At 32.6% G+C, this 20,121-nt stretch overlaps 1 protein-coding gene across 1 annotated transcript in view; it reads left to right on the top strand.

Annotated features, from left to right (window-relative positions):
• Nucleotides 1-2,970: 2,970 nt before the first annotated feature.
• LOC143083034 (uncharacterized) overlaps nucleotides 2,971-20,121 on the top strand; it is a 31,549-nt gene continuing 14,398 nt past the window's right edge. Inside the window, exons 1-8 of the mRNA XM_076259160.1 lie at nucleotides 2,971-3,068; nucleotides 5,446-5,636; nucleotides 6,440-6,497; nucleotides 9,014-9,123; nucleotides 11,725-11,868; nucleotides 13,424-13,546; nucleotides 16,947-17,083; nucleotides 17,831-18,054. Of these exons, the coding sequence (XP_076115275.1) occupies nucleotides 5,453-5,636; nucleotides 6,440-6,497; nucleotides 9,014-9,123; nucleotides 11,725-11,868; nucleotides 13,424-13,546; nucleotides 16,947-17,083; nucleotides 17,831-18,054 (980 nt within the window). The 5' untranslated portion in view covers nucleotides 2,971-3,068; nucleotides 5,446-5,452. The remainder of the gene's footprint in view (nucleotides 3,069-5,445; nucleotides 5,637-6,439; nucleotides 6,498-9,013; nucleotides 9,124-11,724; nucleotides 11,869-13,423; nucleotides 13,547-16,946; nucleotides 17,084-17,830; nucleotides 18,055-20,121) is intronic.

The following is a 20,121-nucleotide window of genomic DNA, read 5'->3' on the forward strand; positions in this document are numbered from 1 at the left end:
CACACGGCAAAAACTCATGACATTTTCAACAATTGAACAAACTTCGTCTTGGTCTGTTGCCATTGTAACTCGTTAAATTTGAAATTAGTTTTTAATTTTCTGATCACCTTGTACTTTAGTGTATTTGGAAAAACTTTATGAACATGTATGGTAACTTTTAAATTTTCACTAACATTTATAGCTAAATATGGGCCTTATTGCCCTCTTCCTTTTTTGTTGTTGATTTGTATGACAAATACGGCGATCTCTTTAAACATAAAATCAAAGTTGTACATTGTAATATTAATCATCAAACAAATATAGATTTATTGTTTTTACTGGTTTTGCATATTTGTATATAATTGTGTTCTGTTATTGGAGTTGGCATTACATATAAAATGTATAGATTTTCATCCCAACGGATGAAGTCTAAGAATCAATCAATGTGAGCACAATTATATAAAGTTTATACAATGTAAAAGGACAAACACGATTCATGTGAAGGAATGGTCTGGACAGAAACATAGGAATGTGGTCTCGTGTCCTGACATGTTAGGATAAGATAGATAACATGTGAAGTGTTTACATAAATTAAGTCATCTAGTTATTATGAAAGTTGATTAAAAGATCGTCCAAGAACTCCTCATATGTTTTATAATAATATGTTATTAGCCATGCAATATTTAAAACATTTGGCATGATGTGTATTGATACAAGTTGTACATGTGCATACATTTAATATTTTTTGTAATATTTAAATACCTATTCAAAGTAAAAATCGTGTTTTTGTGAACTATTTTCGCAATTTACAACATTTAACAAAAACACTTGTGTATAAAGAATTATTTTTCTAACGATCATATCATCATTATTCCCCTAAACCTATTGACAATTTCTAAAAGTTCCCAAATTTTTACTTCTTGGCAGCATTATTTTTTTTTCATTTTGTTACTACGAGATACTGACAACATTTAAATTTATACAATGTTTGCTCATATATAATTCAAAACTAAAATGCGACATTATGCCAAACAAAGCAGACCGTATAAAGTTTAAAAAAAAAAGACTGTTAACGAACTGGTCCAAGAATGGGATATTTTAAAAGGAAAGTTTTAATATTTTCTGATTGGATACATTGAAAATATGATATGTGGTATACCAGTTGATGACAACCCTACTAATATATCAAAGAGCTTCCCAAAAAATCTGTTTAGGTATATAAAAACACAAAAATCTGAAAGCTCAAACATACCACCACTCCGAAAATAGCGCTCACTAACATCTAATTCAAGAGCAAAAGCTAATATTTTAAATGAACAGTTTAAAAAGCATTCACACCTGTAAGAGATGACCCAATACCAGATAAGGGCGTCAGTAAACATCCACAGATGCCTGATATTAAAATACAAAATTAAGGCATAGAAAAACTTCTAAATAACATCAATATCAACAAAGCAGCTGGGCCTGATCTCATCCATGGAAAAATTTTAAAAGAGTGTAAATCATCTATCACTCCCATCTTATCAATCATATTCCAAACATCACTGAATTCTGGAAAAATTCCAGACGACTGGCGTCACACAAGTGTATGTCCAGCATTCAAAAAAGTCGACAAACACAATCCTATAAACTATCGCCCAATATCATTGACTTGCATCTGCTGCAAACTATTAGAACATGTTGTAGCTAGTAGTATAATGAAACATCTGAAAAAAATAAAATACTTTATGACTTACAACATGGTTTTCGATCCTCCCCCTCCTGTGAAACTCAGCCGGCTAATATCGTTTATTCAAGATCTTGCAAAATCAAATAATAATAAAAACATTCAAATAGACATCATAATAATGAATTTTGCTAAAGCATATAATAAAGTGTCAAACCACCACCTCATGTATAAGATTGGTTTATACGGTATAAATTGCCATGTATATCATTGAATTCAAATATTTTTAACAAACAGAACACAAACAGTGGTCCTTGAAGGTGCATGAAACATCAATTAAAATGTTTAACTATATTTATAAATACATAAATTTGAAAATTTTTTAACTCTCATCCCCATATTCTATCTCTAACTATTCTGTTATCAAATGTATATAGTTTTATCTAAATTTATTTTTCACGTGTACATCTACGTTATAATTTTTATTTTTTTTTATTTCTTTATTTTTGATTTTTCTTCCTACAGTGTAAATTATAAATTTAATAGTCGACGCCCGGCGAATGATCTCTAATAATTGAAGTGTCACTAGAGACTTAAAGAAGAAGAAGAGCGGAGATAGCATAATAAGAAAGACATTTGTTTGTCATACTGTAGCTTACTGGGACCAGTTTCAGTGGCGGATCCAGAACTTTTCCTAAAAAGGGGGGGGGGGGGGCTGACTGACCTAAAGGGGGGGCGGCTCCAGTCATGCTTCAATGATATGCTTCAATGATTCCCTATATAATCAACCAAATTTTCCCCACGAATGGGGGGGCGGGCCCCCAGCCCCCCCCCCCCCCCCCCCCCTGGATCCGCCTATGAGTTAGAACTCTATCTATATGCATACAGGGTAAATTAGACTTAAATAGATTATTCATTGTATTAAATGAGATTTTTTTTCTTTTCTTTTATATCTAGTAACTATTCTCACAATTAATTAAATTAAAGTTTTATAAGTCAGAAGCAACCATTCTAGATTAATATCTATAAATTTTACAAGAGTGTTTCTGAGTCATCTATTTGGGATCATTTGGAAGGTGACAATCAGTGAATGATATATGACTCATTGATAAATTATCATGGTGAAATGACAAGCGATTTGGGCAAAAACCATAGGGTTCAGCTAGGCCATGATTGAAAAAAAAATCTTTCAAGTATTTAAGTTTTGTGACACATTAAACTTAAGTCCATATAATAATGATCAATAATATTTGTAATAAAGTGTATTGTGTTCTATCCTTTCTGTTCTATAAAATCGGTCTTTCGTCAGATCTCAGAAACGGAAACGGAAGTGCTTTCTAGGTTACATGACGCCAAAATCTTGGACGAACTACAACTTGACTTATATTCTTCCTTGTCTGCTGTAGTTTGGGCTAATGCATTGGTATAATTTTAAACCTTTGCAAAAACCTTATCATGGTCACCGCCTGTACCACACACTTATAATAATTCAGATTCCAATCGGTGTTTTGGGGGTTTATAATTTTTCCCCTTTATTTATTTTTTATATAATTTTTATGATCTTTTCTATTTATTTACTTTTGTTTACATATAATTGTTCCATATATCCAAACAAGGGAAAAAAAATCATAAAATATACTTAGAGAACATTGGATGATGTGTCAATGAAATTTTACATTTCTGCTTGAATATTTTGTCTGGGCCTGGTAACAGGCGCTGCTGGATAACTCGGACTAAAACAAAATCAGCCTATAACAAACTCGGCCTACTATTATTTATATGCAGAAATATATTGAACAAACTCGGACTACGTTAGGTAGATTATTTTTTTTACTTTAATAAAAAACAAACTTCTATACTATTAAACGAGAAGACCTCATTTTGTGTGTCGCTTCTCTTCTTTCCACCATAAATTAATCAACACAGCTTTGTGTCCTATAGGTACAGTGCATAGTCGCATTTGTCATCCATTCATATGATTATTCAGATTGAGTTATTTTGGGAGAAAAACGAGAAAAAAGACATCCGGATATTGTCCCGTCATTGGACGAAATTATAAGTCAGATTAGACTTCCGGTTTGCGTTTTTCTGTATACTTTGAACATACATATACAAAGAATAAAGTGTATTTTCAGAATTCTATCTGCTATCATTTTCAAGTTTACTATCCACGGCGGTCACAGAGTTTATTAAATAGAGACGGTCTGTATACTATATCCACCATGGATCGATTAGTAAACTTAGAATTGAAAGGAAATACACTATATTTATATAGTAATGAATGTTCATAATATACAGATAAGCGCTAAAAATATTCATGTGAACTTTTGATACCTTTTCTGAAATTCTCCAGTCATTAAATCTTTTACAATATCATTGATTACAAAAAAAAAAGAAGATGTGGTATGATTGCCATGATGAAACAACTCTACACAAGAGACCAATATGACACAAAAATTAACAACTATAGGTCACCGTACGACCTTCAACAACGAGCAAAGCCCATACCGCATACTCAGCTTTAAAAGGCCCCGAACTGACAATGTATAAACCAATTCAAACCAGAAAACTAGCGGCCTTATTTATGTACAAAAAAGGAACGAAAAACAAATATGTAACACATAAAAAAACGACAACCACTGAATTACAGGCTCCTTACTTAAATGTTCATAACATACAGTATTACTAAATGTATGTTCATATTGAAATTGATAGAAAACCAAAAATAAGGAGGGATAAAAAAAACATTTTCCTGTCCCCAATAACCTATGACTTACATGTATGATACTTTTGCTGAAATTCTCCAGTCATTCAATATTTTACAAAATTCTTCCAACAACACTTTACATACTTTAAACTACGCTCTGAATGTCCGCGATTTCGCGGATGTGTTCTAGTTATTTATTAAAATTATATACGAATTTATGAGATTATGATAAATATTTTTGAAAAAAAAACCAATATATTAAAATGTATTAAATATTTGTTATATGAGTTGAATTTCATATGTTTGAATGAGGATAATTAACTTCTTTTTGAAAAAATATATCAAGATAGATATACAGGCTGCAGTCCTTTGCGCCAATTACTGTTTTTTAGGGGTATCATTTGCGCCAAATTTTGTTTTCTAAATGTATCAATTGCGCCAATATTCGGAACTCATTTGCGCCAATTTACCTGTACACATATCTACATGTATCATAAATATTAATTAATGATTAATATATATATATTTATTCTTATTTTTGGCTTATAAAGTTTTATATGTTCGGAGATATTTCACCATGAAGATGAGCATCTTGAGAGAAATGACTTAAAAAGTTAAAATGCATTAGAGGATCTCTCCCGTTCTCACTTGTGGCATGCTGTCATAATTCCAGTCTAGTCTCAGTTCCAGTTGAATCAATTAAGATATGCATATGATAAAGTATTTTGAGAGTGTAGTTGAGTTATAACATGTATAATGCAAGGACACATGTTTGACTATTGTTAACACTCATATTTATAAACATGTAATTTGTAAAATGTAAAAAAAACACAGTCTTGTTTATATTAGATATAGGAAGATGTGGTATGAGTGCCAATGCGTTCAACACAGAGCCTTGGCAAACAGCAAGCTATAAATGGGCCGAAAAATTGCTAGTGTAAAACTATTCAAACGGGAAAACCAACAGTCTAATCTATATAAAAAGGAGAAACACTTATGAATAACATAAACAGACGACAACCACTGAACATATATATTTATTGTTTATATTAGCATGATTTAAAATTGTGTTTTATTTACATGTACAATGAAGATGGAAGATGGCTGACCAGAATGATAGTGATTCAGACTGGGACAGTACTCTAGACTTTACATCTCCAAGACAACCTGGTTTATCTCAGCCACCAAGGATTGACATTGAAATAGAAGATGAAGATTATAGTAGACAGGATTCCAGGGCTGATCCAAAACCTATGCCTGCAGAAAGATATTCAGTGGCTTTAAGTTAGTTTATTCATATAACTTGTATAATGTTAAAGGAAAGTTTAAATCATTTCACTTTTGGAGAAAACATTTTATATCATTTATATTGTGATCAGACATTACAATTCCTACTTTTTTCATTTTTATCACTATTACTTTGAATAAGGTGTCTTTCAAAAAATGTAGGCCTTCTCCTTACCCAAATTCTGTAGATATCAGAATGTTAGGCATTAAATTTATACCATGGTATGAATCAATTCTTTAAAAAAAACACCATCACAAGACCAGCATTCTCGAGCTCCTCAGAAGAAATTTCTTATACATGTACAATGTATCATCCTGGTAGACAGCAAATTATAAAATACCATCTTATTTCTAGACACTGTAGCATCACATCCATCACACTATCTATAAAAAAAACTATTTCAGGTAGCATTAAATTCTAGCAACATATAGCATCACATAACCATGATGCTTAAAGGCCCTGGGGAGATCATTGAGGACGCTAGGAAAATATTTAAAATGTATCATTACATCTTTGTGCTATATTATAAGGTCTTTTATACATAAACAAGTGTACAGTAACTTTGAGTTTTATAAAAAGAGTTCCATTAATTGGACATACAGAATTAAAGATACACATATTATCCAGCCATATTTTAAGAAAATTTGAAGTACACTGTAATTATTAGTTATAAATATTTTGTTCCAAATCAGTTGATAACACGGTCACCTGCACCTCAAGTTTGTGTATTTTAAAGAGGTGACAAAAGACAAATCATGAGATGAACATCATAACATGTATATCCATATTTTTTTATCAGATAACAAGAAAAATTCTGAAGATAAGAAAAGGCAGAGAGATGATAGTCAAGTACCAGAGTAAGTTTTATCTTGTATATTAAATAGTTGATTTTCAGCAGCAAATATGTTATGCATTTTGTACCTTATTCAGTGATATTCTTTTTAGATGAAAAGTCTTAAAAATTAATTTCATTCCTCTAAAAATGTATATGTTTATTACAGATTTAGACTTATTGTATTCTACTTTTTCACAATTCACGATGACATATCTCTTAAGGCAAATTTCATAGTTAATCTCTCCAGGGTATTCCACCTTATTTTTATATCTTATATAATGGTTAAACATATTAGAAAGGTACTCATATAATATGTATCTGGATTGTTTTCCTCCAATTTTTTGGAAGTTGCAGGATTGGAAATTAGTCATTTTTATGCCCAGGTGACAAAAAGTCTTTTACATTTTCCTACATCATGTTCATAATAGACATGATAGAGTAAAAATTCATTTATGATAGCTTTCCTTGGGAGAAATCAAATTTTTGTCGAGCCTTCGACTTTAGTCGAAAAAGCGAGACTAAGCGATCCTACATTCCGTCTGCAGCGTCCACAAATATTCACTCTGTGGTTAAAGTTTTTGAAATTTTAATAACTTTCTTAAACTGGATTTCTACCAAACTTGGATAGAATAAAATTGAAAATGGAAATGGGGAATGTGTCAAAGAGACAACAACCCGACCATAGAGAGGACAACAGGAGAAGGTCACCAACGGGTCTTCAATGCAGCGAGAAATTCCCGCACCTCGAGGCCTCCTTCAGCTGGTCCCTAAACAAATATATATACTACATGTAGTTCAGTGATAGAAGCTTGTTCATGATCATAAGATAGTATCCAGAAGTAAATTTTGTAAAAAAATAAATACATTTTTTCCTTATTTTACTTTTAAATTGACTTAAATTTTCTGTCAGAAAACAACACATTCACTCTGTGGTTAATTTTTTTAAAACTTTTAATGACTTTCTTGTACTATTTTTAATTTGTACCAAACTTTGACAGAAGCTTATTTTTTATCACAAGTTAGTAACTTGAAGGAAATTTTGTTAATATTTTGTACCTGTGTATCTGTATTTTACTTATAAATGGACTTAGTTTTTCTTCCAGTTAATATAACATACAGTCTGCAGTTAAAATTTTTAACACATTTATTAGATTCATAAACTATTCGGATTTTTACCAAACTTGGATAGAAGCTTCTTACAATCAAAAGATAGCATCAAGAGGAATATTTTTATAGATTTTTTTCCACATTTTTGTTAAGCCTGCGATTTACAGCAAAAGTAGGCAAGACACTGGGTTCCACGGAACCCTTACAAATTTTTATTTAGTGTTTTTACATAATACCCACATACGCCAAAACTAGTTGTTAGCTTGACATTTCACTTATATCATGTTCATTTTTTATTGTTGGCATTCACATTTTACTTCCTTTTAAATTTGCAGCCCTGGAGTTTGAAAGAAATGAAAAAAAAAATTGTTTCCAACATATTGATAATGGAATATATAGATCATAACTACTGCTGGGTCATCAAACATGTCTTGCAGACAGCAATTTCAAGTTATGCTTCAGCAACACTGACTACTAAATCTAATGTTTGCTGCACCTAATTCATGCCTCGAGTTTCATCTTAGTTTTGTCATATTTTTTACCATTTATTTAGATAAATACTTGGGACATCAGTCTAAATATACAATTAAAATTCTTATATGATTTATATATTAGGAAATACATTGATATGATTGGTCGAGAGAACTTCCGGTAGTTGATCTGGATGTTGGTTATTTTTCGATAGACGACGTTGACCGAACTTCTTTTCGTAACCAATATAAACAAGTACAAATCTTTGCGTTAACCAACAAATATATTCATGTGCCAGGCCTATTCAATGGCATAAATATACAATTTAGATGTAATAGAGGTTACGCATGTGGAAAAATATATTCCTTATTAATTATAAGGATTAAATGCCGTTTTTAAGGAATTTATTGGTGTATAAACTGGACCAAGTCACTCACAAACGTATCATAAAAGTCCTTCAGACTTTTATTTGTTTGTGAGTGAATAGACCACTTTCGAGTTCATCCGTCACCGGAAAAGTCGTCAATTATGAGCACCTTTATGACGTCATTTACCAAGATAAATAACTTCAAGTCTTAATTAATTCATAAATTTCTATCTATTTATATCTATCTACCTTCAAGATTTTGAAGGAAAACGATATTTTAATAGTCCCAAGAGACCAATTTTTGACCAAGAAGCAGCGATATCAAAGATAAGTGAGAAAAGCTATTAGTGTTTCAGAAGGATTAGATTTTATATTTCATGGGAAAAATAACCAGATGACTGTAAAAATTTGTTGAAACTAGTATTAGATTTGTATAATTGGTCACCTATAAAAATAATATTTAGAAAAGTTACTTATATAAGTTATTTTTAAAATAGCCACATTTTCAACATGACTTATATAGGTAATTTTAAAAGTTACTTGTTTAAGTAATGCCCCTGACTGTCTTTATAGTAAAAATTTTTTTTTTTTAGAATAAAAGAACCTCCTCTATATGCAACAGTCCAGAAAGATTCTCGTGGTAAGGTTGTAGAAACCAAAACCAATGATAGTCCTCCATACAACTTTAGACAGGCAATGACAGGTATGTGTTAATAAAACAAATTATGGAATTATAGCATAGGCTAACAATCCTTAGTTGTATCCTTGAATAGATCACTGCTGTTTCTTTCTGCTTGATGGAGTTAAACTGTGTTATAACATTATCTTGGTGAATGCTCTTGTACAGAAAGGGCCTTTTTATTGCAATGATTAACAGATGATTTACACCATCCGTCTCTTTTTCTGTCTTGTTTTTTTTAGCTCACCTGGCCCGAAGGGCCAAGTGAGCTTTTCTCACCACTTGGCGTCCGTCGTCGTCGTCCGTCGTCCGTCGTCGTCCGTCGTCGTCGTCGTTAACAATTTACATTTTGAACTTCTTCTAGAGAACCACTGAATGGAATGGAACCAAACATGGCATGAATGTTCCTTATGAGGTGCTGACCAAGTGTTGTTACTTTGTAGCCGATCCATTATCCAAGATGGCCGCCAGCGGGGTACTTAGTTTAACATAGGACCCTATGGGAAATGCATACAAATGACTTCTTTTAGAGAACCACTGAATGGAATGAAACCAAACATGGCATGAATGTTCCTTATGAGGTACTGACCAAGTGTTGTTACTTTGTTGCCGATCCATCATCCAAGATGGCTGCTAGCCGGGGACTTAGTTTAACATAGGACCCTATGGGAAATGCATACAAATGACTTCTTTTAGAGAACCACTGAATGGAATAAAACCAAACATAGCATGAATGTTCCTTATGGGGTGCTGACCAAGTGTTGTTACTTTGTAGCCGATCCATCATCCAAGATGGCCGCCAGCAGGGGACTTAGTTTAACATAGGACCCTATGGGAAATGCATACAAATGACTTCTTTTAGAGAACCACTGAATTGAATGAAACCAAACATGGCATGAATGTTCCTTATGAGGTGCTGACCAAGTGTTGTTACTTTGTTGCCGATCCATCATCCAAGATGGCCGCCAGCGGGGGACTTAGTTTAACATAGGACCCTATGGGAAATGCATACAAATGACTTCCTCTAGAGAACCACTGAATGGAATGAAACCAAACATGGCATGAATGTTCCTTATGAGGTGCTGACCAAGTGTTGTTACTTTGTTGCCGATCCATTATCCAAGATGGCCGCCAGCTGGGAACTTAGTTTAACATAGGACCCTATGGGAAATGCATACAAATGACTTCTTTTAGAGAACCACTGAATGGAATAAAACCAAACATGGCATGAATGTTCCAAATGGGGTGCTGACCAAGTGTTGTTACTTTGTAGCCGATCCATTATCCAAGATGGCCGCCAGCGGGGGACTTAGTTTAACATAGGACCCTATGGGAAATGCACACAAATGACTTCTTTTAGAGAACAACTGAATGGAATGAAACCAAACATTGCATGAATGTTCCTTATGCCGTGCTGACCATGTGTTGTTTCTTTGTAGTCCATCCATCATCCAAGATGGCCGCCAGCATGGGACTTAGTTTAACATAGGACCCTATTGGAAATGCATACAAATGACTTCTTTTAGAGAACCACTGAACGGAATAAAACTAAACATTGCATGAATGTTCCTTATGAGGTGCTGACCAAGTGTTGTTACTTTGTAGCAGATCCATCATCCAAGATGGCCGCCAGCAGGGGACTTAGTTTAACATAGGACCCTATGGGAAATGCATACAAATGACTTCTTTTAGAGAACCACTGAATGGAATAAAACCAAACATGGCATGAATGTTCCTTATGAGGTGCTGACCAAGTGTTGTTACTTTGTAGCCGATCCGACATCCAAGATGGCCGCCAGTGGGGGACTTTTGAATGAAATTAAACATGTTACTTTCCTTATCAATGAGGTTGTGTTGTCACTTTTAGCCAAATTTTATATTTTTTCATATGATTTCAAAAACCCAAGTAGAATCAGGTGAGCGATACAGGCTCTTGAGAGCCTCTAGTTTATTAATATTTCCAAAGTTTTGTGACTTTAATGGTAGAAAATCAGATAAGTTACACTGAACAGCATTTTTAAGTATCAAGTTTGTAATCAGAATTATATGTATATATATATATATATATATATACACAGTGCGGGGAGGTAGAAAATTAGGCAATTTTTTATCGTGATAATATATGGAACATTTATTGTCAATTAATTGCAATGAAAGGCTATAATAGTACTAGTGAAATTATATGGATATGTTAGTATTAGATACACATTTCAGAGGGTTTTCCCCGAATGGGTGCACATGTATCTTAATTTGCAACAAGACATAATGGCCAATGACAAATGAGAGTTTTTAAAAAATTAAGGAGGGGGTCTTTCATCCATTTGACTATTTGTTATTGGAAATCATGATAAATGCAGGGTATCCAATTTCATTTAATGACATCTTAGTGTCAGTTATTGTAATGCAGGTTTTTAAGATACAAAACATTGCCTCTGACAAAACATTTTTTGTATTCTAAACGAAATTTTTAAGTAGTAATCTATTTGTAAAAAGGGCTAATTATCTTTTTCAGAATGTTATGGAAATGAGATCATTTGTATGTACAAATCAAAATAAACATTATAAAAAAATTTACCTGCAAGTAGCATTAATGTAAGCTTATTTAAATATTTTATTTATATGAAGGTCCAATTACACCTGATGGTCAGAGGGAACCAGCCAGACCTGGGAAGGACAGAAAAGGAAATCTGTATGATGTAGCGAGGAGTCCGAGTGATGGCAATGAACAACAACGAAAAGCTACAGTCACAAAGGAAGAAAGCTTTAGAAGTAAGTTTATCTAATTATATTTGTATCTGTAGTTATACCCCACGCAACGAAGTTGCGGAGGGTATAATGTTTTTGACCCGTCCGTCCGTCCGTCAGTCCGTCCGTCCGTCAGTCTGTCCGTCCGTCCGTCCGTCCGTCAGTCCGTCAGTCCTGTTTCTTGTCATCGCAACTCCTCTCAAACCACACGACAGAATTTCACGAAACCTTTTCAGATAATAAGGACATACTATGTAGTTGTGCATATCGACGGGAAATTGCGATTCAATTTTTTTTCTAGGAGTTACGCCCCTTTGAACTTATTTACTTTAATGTACTACTGCAACAGTTTGTCATCGCAACTCCTCTCAAACCACACAACAGAATTTCACGAAACCTTTTCAGATAATAAGGACATACTATGTAGTTGTGCATATCGACGGGAAATTGCGATTCAATTTTTTTTCTAGGAGTTACGTCCCTTTGAACTTATTTACTTTAATGTACTACTGCAACAGTTTGTCATCGCAACTCCTCTCAAACCACACAACAGAATTTCACGAAACCTTTTCAGATAATAAGGACATACTATGTAGTTGTGCATATCGACGGGAAATTGCGATTCAATTTTTATTCTAGGAGTTACGCCCCTTTGAACTTATTTACTTTCATGTACTACTACAATAGTTTGTCATCGCAACTCCTCTCAAACCACACAACAGAATTTCATGAAACTTTGTAGATAATAAGGACATACTATGTAGATGTGCATATCGACAGGAAATTACGGTTCAATTTTTTTTCTAGGAGTTACGCCCCTTTGAACTTATTTGCTTCAATGTACTTCTGCAACAGTTTGTCATCTCAACTCCTCTGAAAACACACAACAGAATTTCATGAAATTTTGTAGATAATAAGGACATACTATGTATATTGACAGGAAATTATTATTCAATATTTTTTCTTATACAATTTTTTTTTCTTATACTTATTTAATTTCTCCAATGACAATGTGGGGACGTGGGGTATGTGAGCGTGCTCACTAAGGTTCTTTAATTATATAAATAAAATAAACAAAAAAGTTATGCATAGAAATGAGATGTTAAAAAAGCAAAGCACCAGGTGATGTTTAACAACCTGGACATTTGTCTGTGACCTTTGTAATGTCTGAGTGTTAAAGAAATTAAGACAGTTTTGTAAATAAAAACATGATATATTAATTTATAATGTAAGCTGTATTACATTTTAATCTAAGCCATAACCTGAGACATTTGTAATTTTTAAGATAAAATTTTATTTATAGTTTTTGGTCAAGGTAGTTTTTAATGAAGTTGAAGTCCAATCAACTAATTAAAACTCAGTACGCATGTTCCCTATGATATGATCAGTCTTATTTCAATGCCAATTAGAGTTTTTACCCCAATTTTATGGTCCACTGAACATAGAAAATGATAGAGCCAGTGGGGCATCCATGTACTATGGACAGATTCTTGTTTTTAATGTATACTTCACGCCACCATCAAACATGAAATGATTGAGGATGCACGAGTAGTTACATATATAATTATATTTTTATTAGGTGTGAATTCCTGGGATTCAGATGCTGATGAAAAGACTCTACAGGAATTAAGACAAAATTTTACTGTTGAGAAACAGAGAGAACAAGAAGCTGAATCACTTAAACTTCAACTACAGCACCAAGGTACAACTTTATACAAAAAAACTAATCTTAACAATTTTTTTAATTCTTTTCCATACTATGGTCGGGTTGTTGTCTCTTTGGCACATTCCCCATTTCCATTCTCAATTTTATGTAATAGAAGTGACATCAAACTTTATATAGACTTCTTTACATGATGATGTTTTTACTGAAATGATCATGCAATAGACCATACTACATGTATGACTACATTATATACAGTCATGTGCAATTGTTTAGGTCAACTGTGTCAAATAACCGACATATATCTAAAATTTATAACTGCTTCATGAAAATTGCTTTATATGTATAAGACCATTATTGGCAATAATTTGATAATACATTTTTGAGGATTAACATAATGTAACATTTGAATAAACAAAAGATTTTAGAGATAATTGTAATGATAGAATGACTGAACTGTTTCTGTCTGGTACACATGTACAGTGTTTCAGTCATACATAGAAATGACATCTGTATAATATTTTTAATACTTGTTATTTCCAAAGAGGATAGATAGTAGCTCAAGCTAAAATTTAAATTTGTAATTTTGGAAAATCATTTGTTTCTAGCAATATATATAGCAGATGTGGTCAAATGATCTAGAGTGCTGGACATGAGGCTAACGCTTGGTGCTGTAGTGTATCAAAGGTGTGAGTTCAAGCCCATTTAGGGACAAAAATGTGTGGGCATAAAATTCTACTACTGTTGGTTGTAATTTTCAGACTTATAAAATTGAGAATAGAAATGGGGAATGTGTCAAAGAGACAACATTCCCTACCATATAGCAGACAACAGCTGAAGGCAAACAATGTGTCTTCAATGAAGCCAGAAACTCCCTCACCCAGAGGCATCCTTCAGCTGGCCCCTAAACAAATATGTATACTAGTTCAGCAGGGTTTAAGCTAGGATTTTGCAGGCTTTAGTCACTTTTGCACACTATGAAAATCAACCTTTTTTTTGTGTTACAGCAAGGGACCAAGGATTTATGTTACTAGCTTCATCTTTGACTTTGTCAAATTTTAAGAGCCATAGGCATGATTGGCAGTCAGTATTGTATGATTTGACTGTATTGGCCCTTATTATGAAAGATTCTGACATGGCATGTGGAAACTTAGTTCACAATTTCTCTTCAGTTTGTTCCAGAGGACATTCCTAATCAACAAAAGTTGGATTCATTTTTTTTCAAACAAGGAATCACAGCAAAAATTAACTTGCAATGATTATATATCACTGCATAATCATTATCCTTATAAAACGTCCAAATCGAAATTTGGAAATCATTTCTATTAAGTTGGAACTGTATAAAATCCTTTTTGGAACGAGTATAATGACTTAAAAGAGGTTGTAAACAAGTCAAGAATAGATCACGTTTACTACTTTCGGTTTCAGAATGAAACGAAAACGGGAAGTGACACGTTGATGATAAATTCAAAACGAGTCCGGATTCATCAGGAAATTATCATTTTTGTCGAGCCTTCGACTTTAGTCGAAAAAGCGAGACTAAGCGATCCTACATTCCGTCGTCGTCGGCGTCGTCGGCGGCGTCAACAAATATTCACTCTGTGGTTAAAGTTTTTGAAATTTTAATAACTTTCTTAAACTATACTGGATTTCTACCAAACTTTGACAGAAGCTTGTTTATGATCATAAGATAGTATCCAGAAGTAAATTTTGTAAAAATTAAATTCCATTTTTTCCGTATTTTACTATAAATGGACTTAGTTTTTTCTGCGGGGAAACAAAACATTCACTCTGTGGTTAAAGTTTTTGAAATTTTTATAACTTTCTTAAGCTATACTGGATTTCTACCAAACTTGGACAGAAGCTTGTTAATGATCACAAGATAGTATCCAGAAGTAAATTTTGTAAAAATAAAATTCCATTTTTTCCGTATTTTACTTATAAATGGACTTAGTTTTTTCTGCGGGGAAACATAACATTCACTCTGTGGTTAAAGTTTTTAGAATTTTAATAACTTTCTTAAACTATCCTGGGTTTGTACCAAACTTGGACAGAAGCTTGTTTATGATCATAAGATAGTATCCAGAAGTAAATTTTGTAAAAAAAATAATTCATTTTTTCCGTATTTTACTTTTAAATGGACTTAGTTTTTCTGCGGGGAAACATTATATTCACTCTGTGGTTAAAGTTTTAAAAATTTTAATTACTTTCTTAAACTATCCTGGGTTTGTACCAAACTTGGACAGAAGCTTATTTATGTTCATAAGATAGTATCCAGAAGTAAATTTTGTAAAAAGATAACTCCATTTTTTCTGTATTTTATTTTAAATGGACTTATATTTTCTTCCAGTTAACATAACATACAGTCTGCAGTTAAAGTTTTCAATTCATTAACTATCCTAGATATTTACCAAACTTGGACAGAAGGTTCTTACAGTCATAAGATAGTATCAAGAGGAATATTTTTATTTATTTTTTTCCTCATTGTTGTTGAGCCTGCAATTTACAGCAAAAGTAGGCGAGACACTGGGTTCCGTGGAACCCTTACAAATTTTTTAGGTTTAAATTCCTTTTAATAGTAAGAGATATATATTTGTCTCTCTCGTTTAATTGATTCTAAATGATTTCGTATTTTACGTTTTTAATCAAGATCTATAAATAGTCACAGAAATACTTTTACGCATGCGTAGCACACAGTACAGGAAGCACCTGTTTAACTCGTGAAGACATCTCTGAACGTTTTGAATAAAATTCTATATTTTAAATGGAAATTGTCAAAAGTTTTTGATGGCAATTTATATCAATTATAACACAAATGCGTTCAAATGATGAATCTATGACAAACGAACTTCAAATTGTGGTTGTTTGAGAAATATTGAGATTCAAATGTGAACTGTCCAGGGGGTAACAATTCGAACAAATGACAAAACTACATTCCCGGTTGTTGAAAAGCCAACTGACTGATTCTCCTGGGGAAATAATTATGATGGTCAATTATGAGGTTTATTAATAATTAACGGATTAGTGACCCATCCGATGGCGATAAGTGGATTAGTTGTAATCACAAGTTGTAACACCTGTTGAAAATGTTTATTACCTGGGGATCATAAACTTGTCAAAAACATAAAGACAGGTAGATTTGTAGTTTTTAATGCGAAAATATAACACTTTCAAAATTTAAGTGAAGAAATTGATTTGAAATACTTTCGTCAATGCGAAAACCCTTTCGTAAATTACGAAAGTGACGAGCGCTAGCAAAATCACTGTAGTTCAGTGATAATGAACGTCATACTAAACTCTGAATTATACACAAGAAACTAAAATTAAAAACCATACAAGACTAACAAAGGCCAGAGGCTCCTGACTTGAGACTGGCACAAAATTGCATATACATATATATATATATATTATATATATGGTTGTGTTTATGTTTTTTTAGATCCATTATATGATGACCCAATGGGTACAAATAGATCTGAACCTACATGGAAGAGTTTGACCAGTGGGTTTGGTGAAAAGATTGCCAGGCTTTCAGGAAGAGGCAAAACACCAAAAAATAATAACAGAAATCAAAATGTAAGTTTTCATAGATCCTATAAAGTTTTATTTAAGCTTGTGTTTTAATTCATTGAGTGATTCAATCAGATTGATGTAAATGTTTAATACAATAGTGTAACCTGCCTAATCAGACACCTGAGTATTCCAACACTATGCCTAATCCAACATGTTTTTCTAGTCCCCAAGTCAGTCGTATAACACAGGTTACACTGTAATTACATTACATGTTGGTTAATCTTAATGGGTAACAGCAATCTAAATTAACCTTCATTTCAAATTGAAATGTATGATGCATGACGCCACCAGCTTCCACAAGAAAGTGAACAGAAAAATGTATAGAAACTTGATAAAAATCTTGTTTTCATGAAAAAATGTATTTATTACCATTGAATGCTTCTTTTAGTAACTTTATAGTTTTGTAAAAGCGTTGATCGTGCACACATTATAGAATGTTTATATTACAGGCAAAAACTGATCAATTCAAGTTAAACATATATAGAGTTCATCAAATGCTAGCTAAAACTATGTTTATGCTCTATTTACCTTGACTTGAGACATATTGAATATATATTTGTCTAATTTTGTGTAAACATAAAAATTAAAATCATGTTGTGGCATTTTATAGCTGACTATACATTATGTCCAATTCTGCTTCAATTGGACTTTACAGGATATTTTCTCATTGAAAATCATACAACATCTCCTTGTTTTATATATATATTTACTGTATGTAGGGGAAAAAAAATGTAATGTCTAATTTTTAAGGATGTACCTCAGCAGTCAAGACAACGACAAGAGCATCGACCCCAGCAGCCAGCGCCTAGTGACTTAAAACCTATAGCATTGAGGGCAACACAAGATATCTTCCGTGCATCAGGGTTGGCAGATAAAGAAGAAGTTCCAGAAACTACAGAGGATGATTTAAAGATGTTCCAGTCATATGCAGCCCCCATCTTCCCACCTTATGTAACAAAAGAGGATGAGGGAGCGTAAGTTGTTAATTTAAAAAAAATTATCAACTATTTTAACTTTTGAAGGTTTTTTGCTTTTTGTTCTTGATCCATCTTAGGTGATTCAACCAAAAAATTAAAAATAAACTATAGGAATTGATTTTGTTTTCAGCTCTCAAACTTCTCCTGCATGATCGTAATGTTGAGGGATGAAAGAGCTGATGAAATTATGTTTAAATCAATAAATATTACAAAGTAATTCACCAAATTCTGACTAATGTGTCTTAACACGAAAATTCCATATGAAAGTTCAAGATATAACAATCAGAGGCTGAAAGTTTAGCTGTATGCCTGAGACTCTATTAGATAACAGTTTCAGCTAAATTTCATGTAAACAACATGTATGTATGATGTTGGACTTGGTTTTCCAAAAATGTATAAAAAACATTAAACAGCTAATTGTTCCCCCTCCATTGCCTGGGCCGTGATATTGGTCATATGAAGATAATCTATTGTAAAGTTTAAAAAATAAATAAATATTTCTTCAATAGACAGTTTACAGTCTTGGACAATGTTTGAGTGATAGGGTGACATTTTTGAACACATTTACTTCTGTTCACACCTATTAATTTACTATATAAGTAGTATTTTATTTGAAACAGAATGAAATTCAGGTAAGGAGAGTTTGGATTTGATTAACAAGCAGTTTACTTTTAATGTATCAAAGCTTTTAATCTTTCATTTGAACATGCAATGCAATATATTCAATTTCTTTGAAATTGGCTTTTGCCCGTTAACTATTTGTCAGACTTTTACAGTAAAACCTGTACAAACTGGCTTGCTATTGGACTAGTGAAAAGGGTTGGTTTGAACTGTAGGTCTGACCCTTGGTTAATTATTCAGGTTTCTGTTTTGACATAAAGTTATTGACCTGTGAAGTCAGATATTTTATATTTAAAGATTTCTGGCTCATTGTAACTTTAAACTGATAAATACAAATGCCGTATTAACCTTCAGTTTCACTTTCACTTTGAGTTCATTGTTTTTATTTGCATCAAAATTTCATGGACAAGGACACTATTTCATAATGAAATATTGTCCAGGACTATATTTCATCATGAAATACTGTCAGTGGACAATATTTTATATGAAATTATGTCAAACAGACAATATTTCATAGGGGACAATATTTTATGATACATGTACATGTAGGATGCCCATAAAATCATCAATGGTGTTTTGTCATCCAGGTTTTCTTCATTATCCGGGTCTTTGGGTTAGGGGGTTACAACCGGGAACAGGGCATTTTGAAAAATTAATGTATATTTCTTATTCTGCTATTTGAAAAATTTATCGAAGTTTAAAGCAAGTTCTATTTGAGATATATTCACCATTTCTTTCAGTTTACTTTGATTAAAACTTAATAGTGTTTTTATAAAAAGGCACACTACTGTTAGTTCACAGTTTAACACCTTGCTAATTGATAATCCTGAAAAATCATCTTGTTTGAACAGTTGTTTGTTGACCGCATATGGATCATTACTGTTATCATGTTAAATTGATAAATAAACAAACCAATTTTGACAGGTAATAAAAATGTAATGAAGAGTATTGGGAATGCGTAATAAGATTAGTGTTTGGAATACACAGGGTCCAGTTTAAAGAGGATAATTTTACAGTCTTTGAAGGGGAAAAAATAAAACTTTAATTTTCAATGGACAGGGAAAAGGTTTATTAATGGTCAGGTTTACCCAGGTTTTAATGTAAAGTAGTGTCACTTGTTCTTTAACAGTACTCACTATTTATAAAGTTTGATATAAGGTGTATGGGGCAAGAGCAAAGTTTTAGGTTTATTTTTTGTGAGTGTGGTTTTAGGGTAATATATTAAGTTTGGAATTTAAAAATATTAGCATACAAGGTGCTAGCAGTTATATGTATATAATATGCAGTTGCTGCCATGTTCATAACATGTTCTTATACATTAAAATAAAAATTGTATCAGAAGAGAAAATAAGAAGTTAATGCAAGCATCTCATCCTATTCCTGTGATTCCATTGGTTTCTCTTGTTTATATAGCCTATGGGATTAAGAGTCGAAATACCTCAA

Source organism: Mytilus galloprovincialis, chromosome 7 (genome assembly GCF_965363235.1).
Source record: "Mytilus galloprovincialis chromosome 7, xbMytGall1.hap1.1, whole genome shotgun sequence".
NCBI classification, from domain to species: Eukaryota; Metazoa; Mollusca; class Bivalvia; order Mytilida; family Mytilidae; genus Mytilus; species Mytilus galloprovincialis.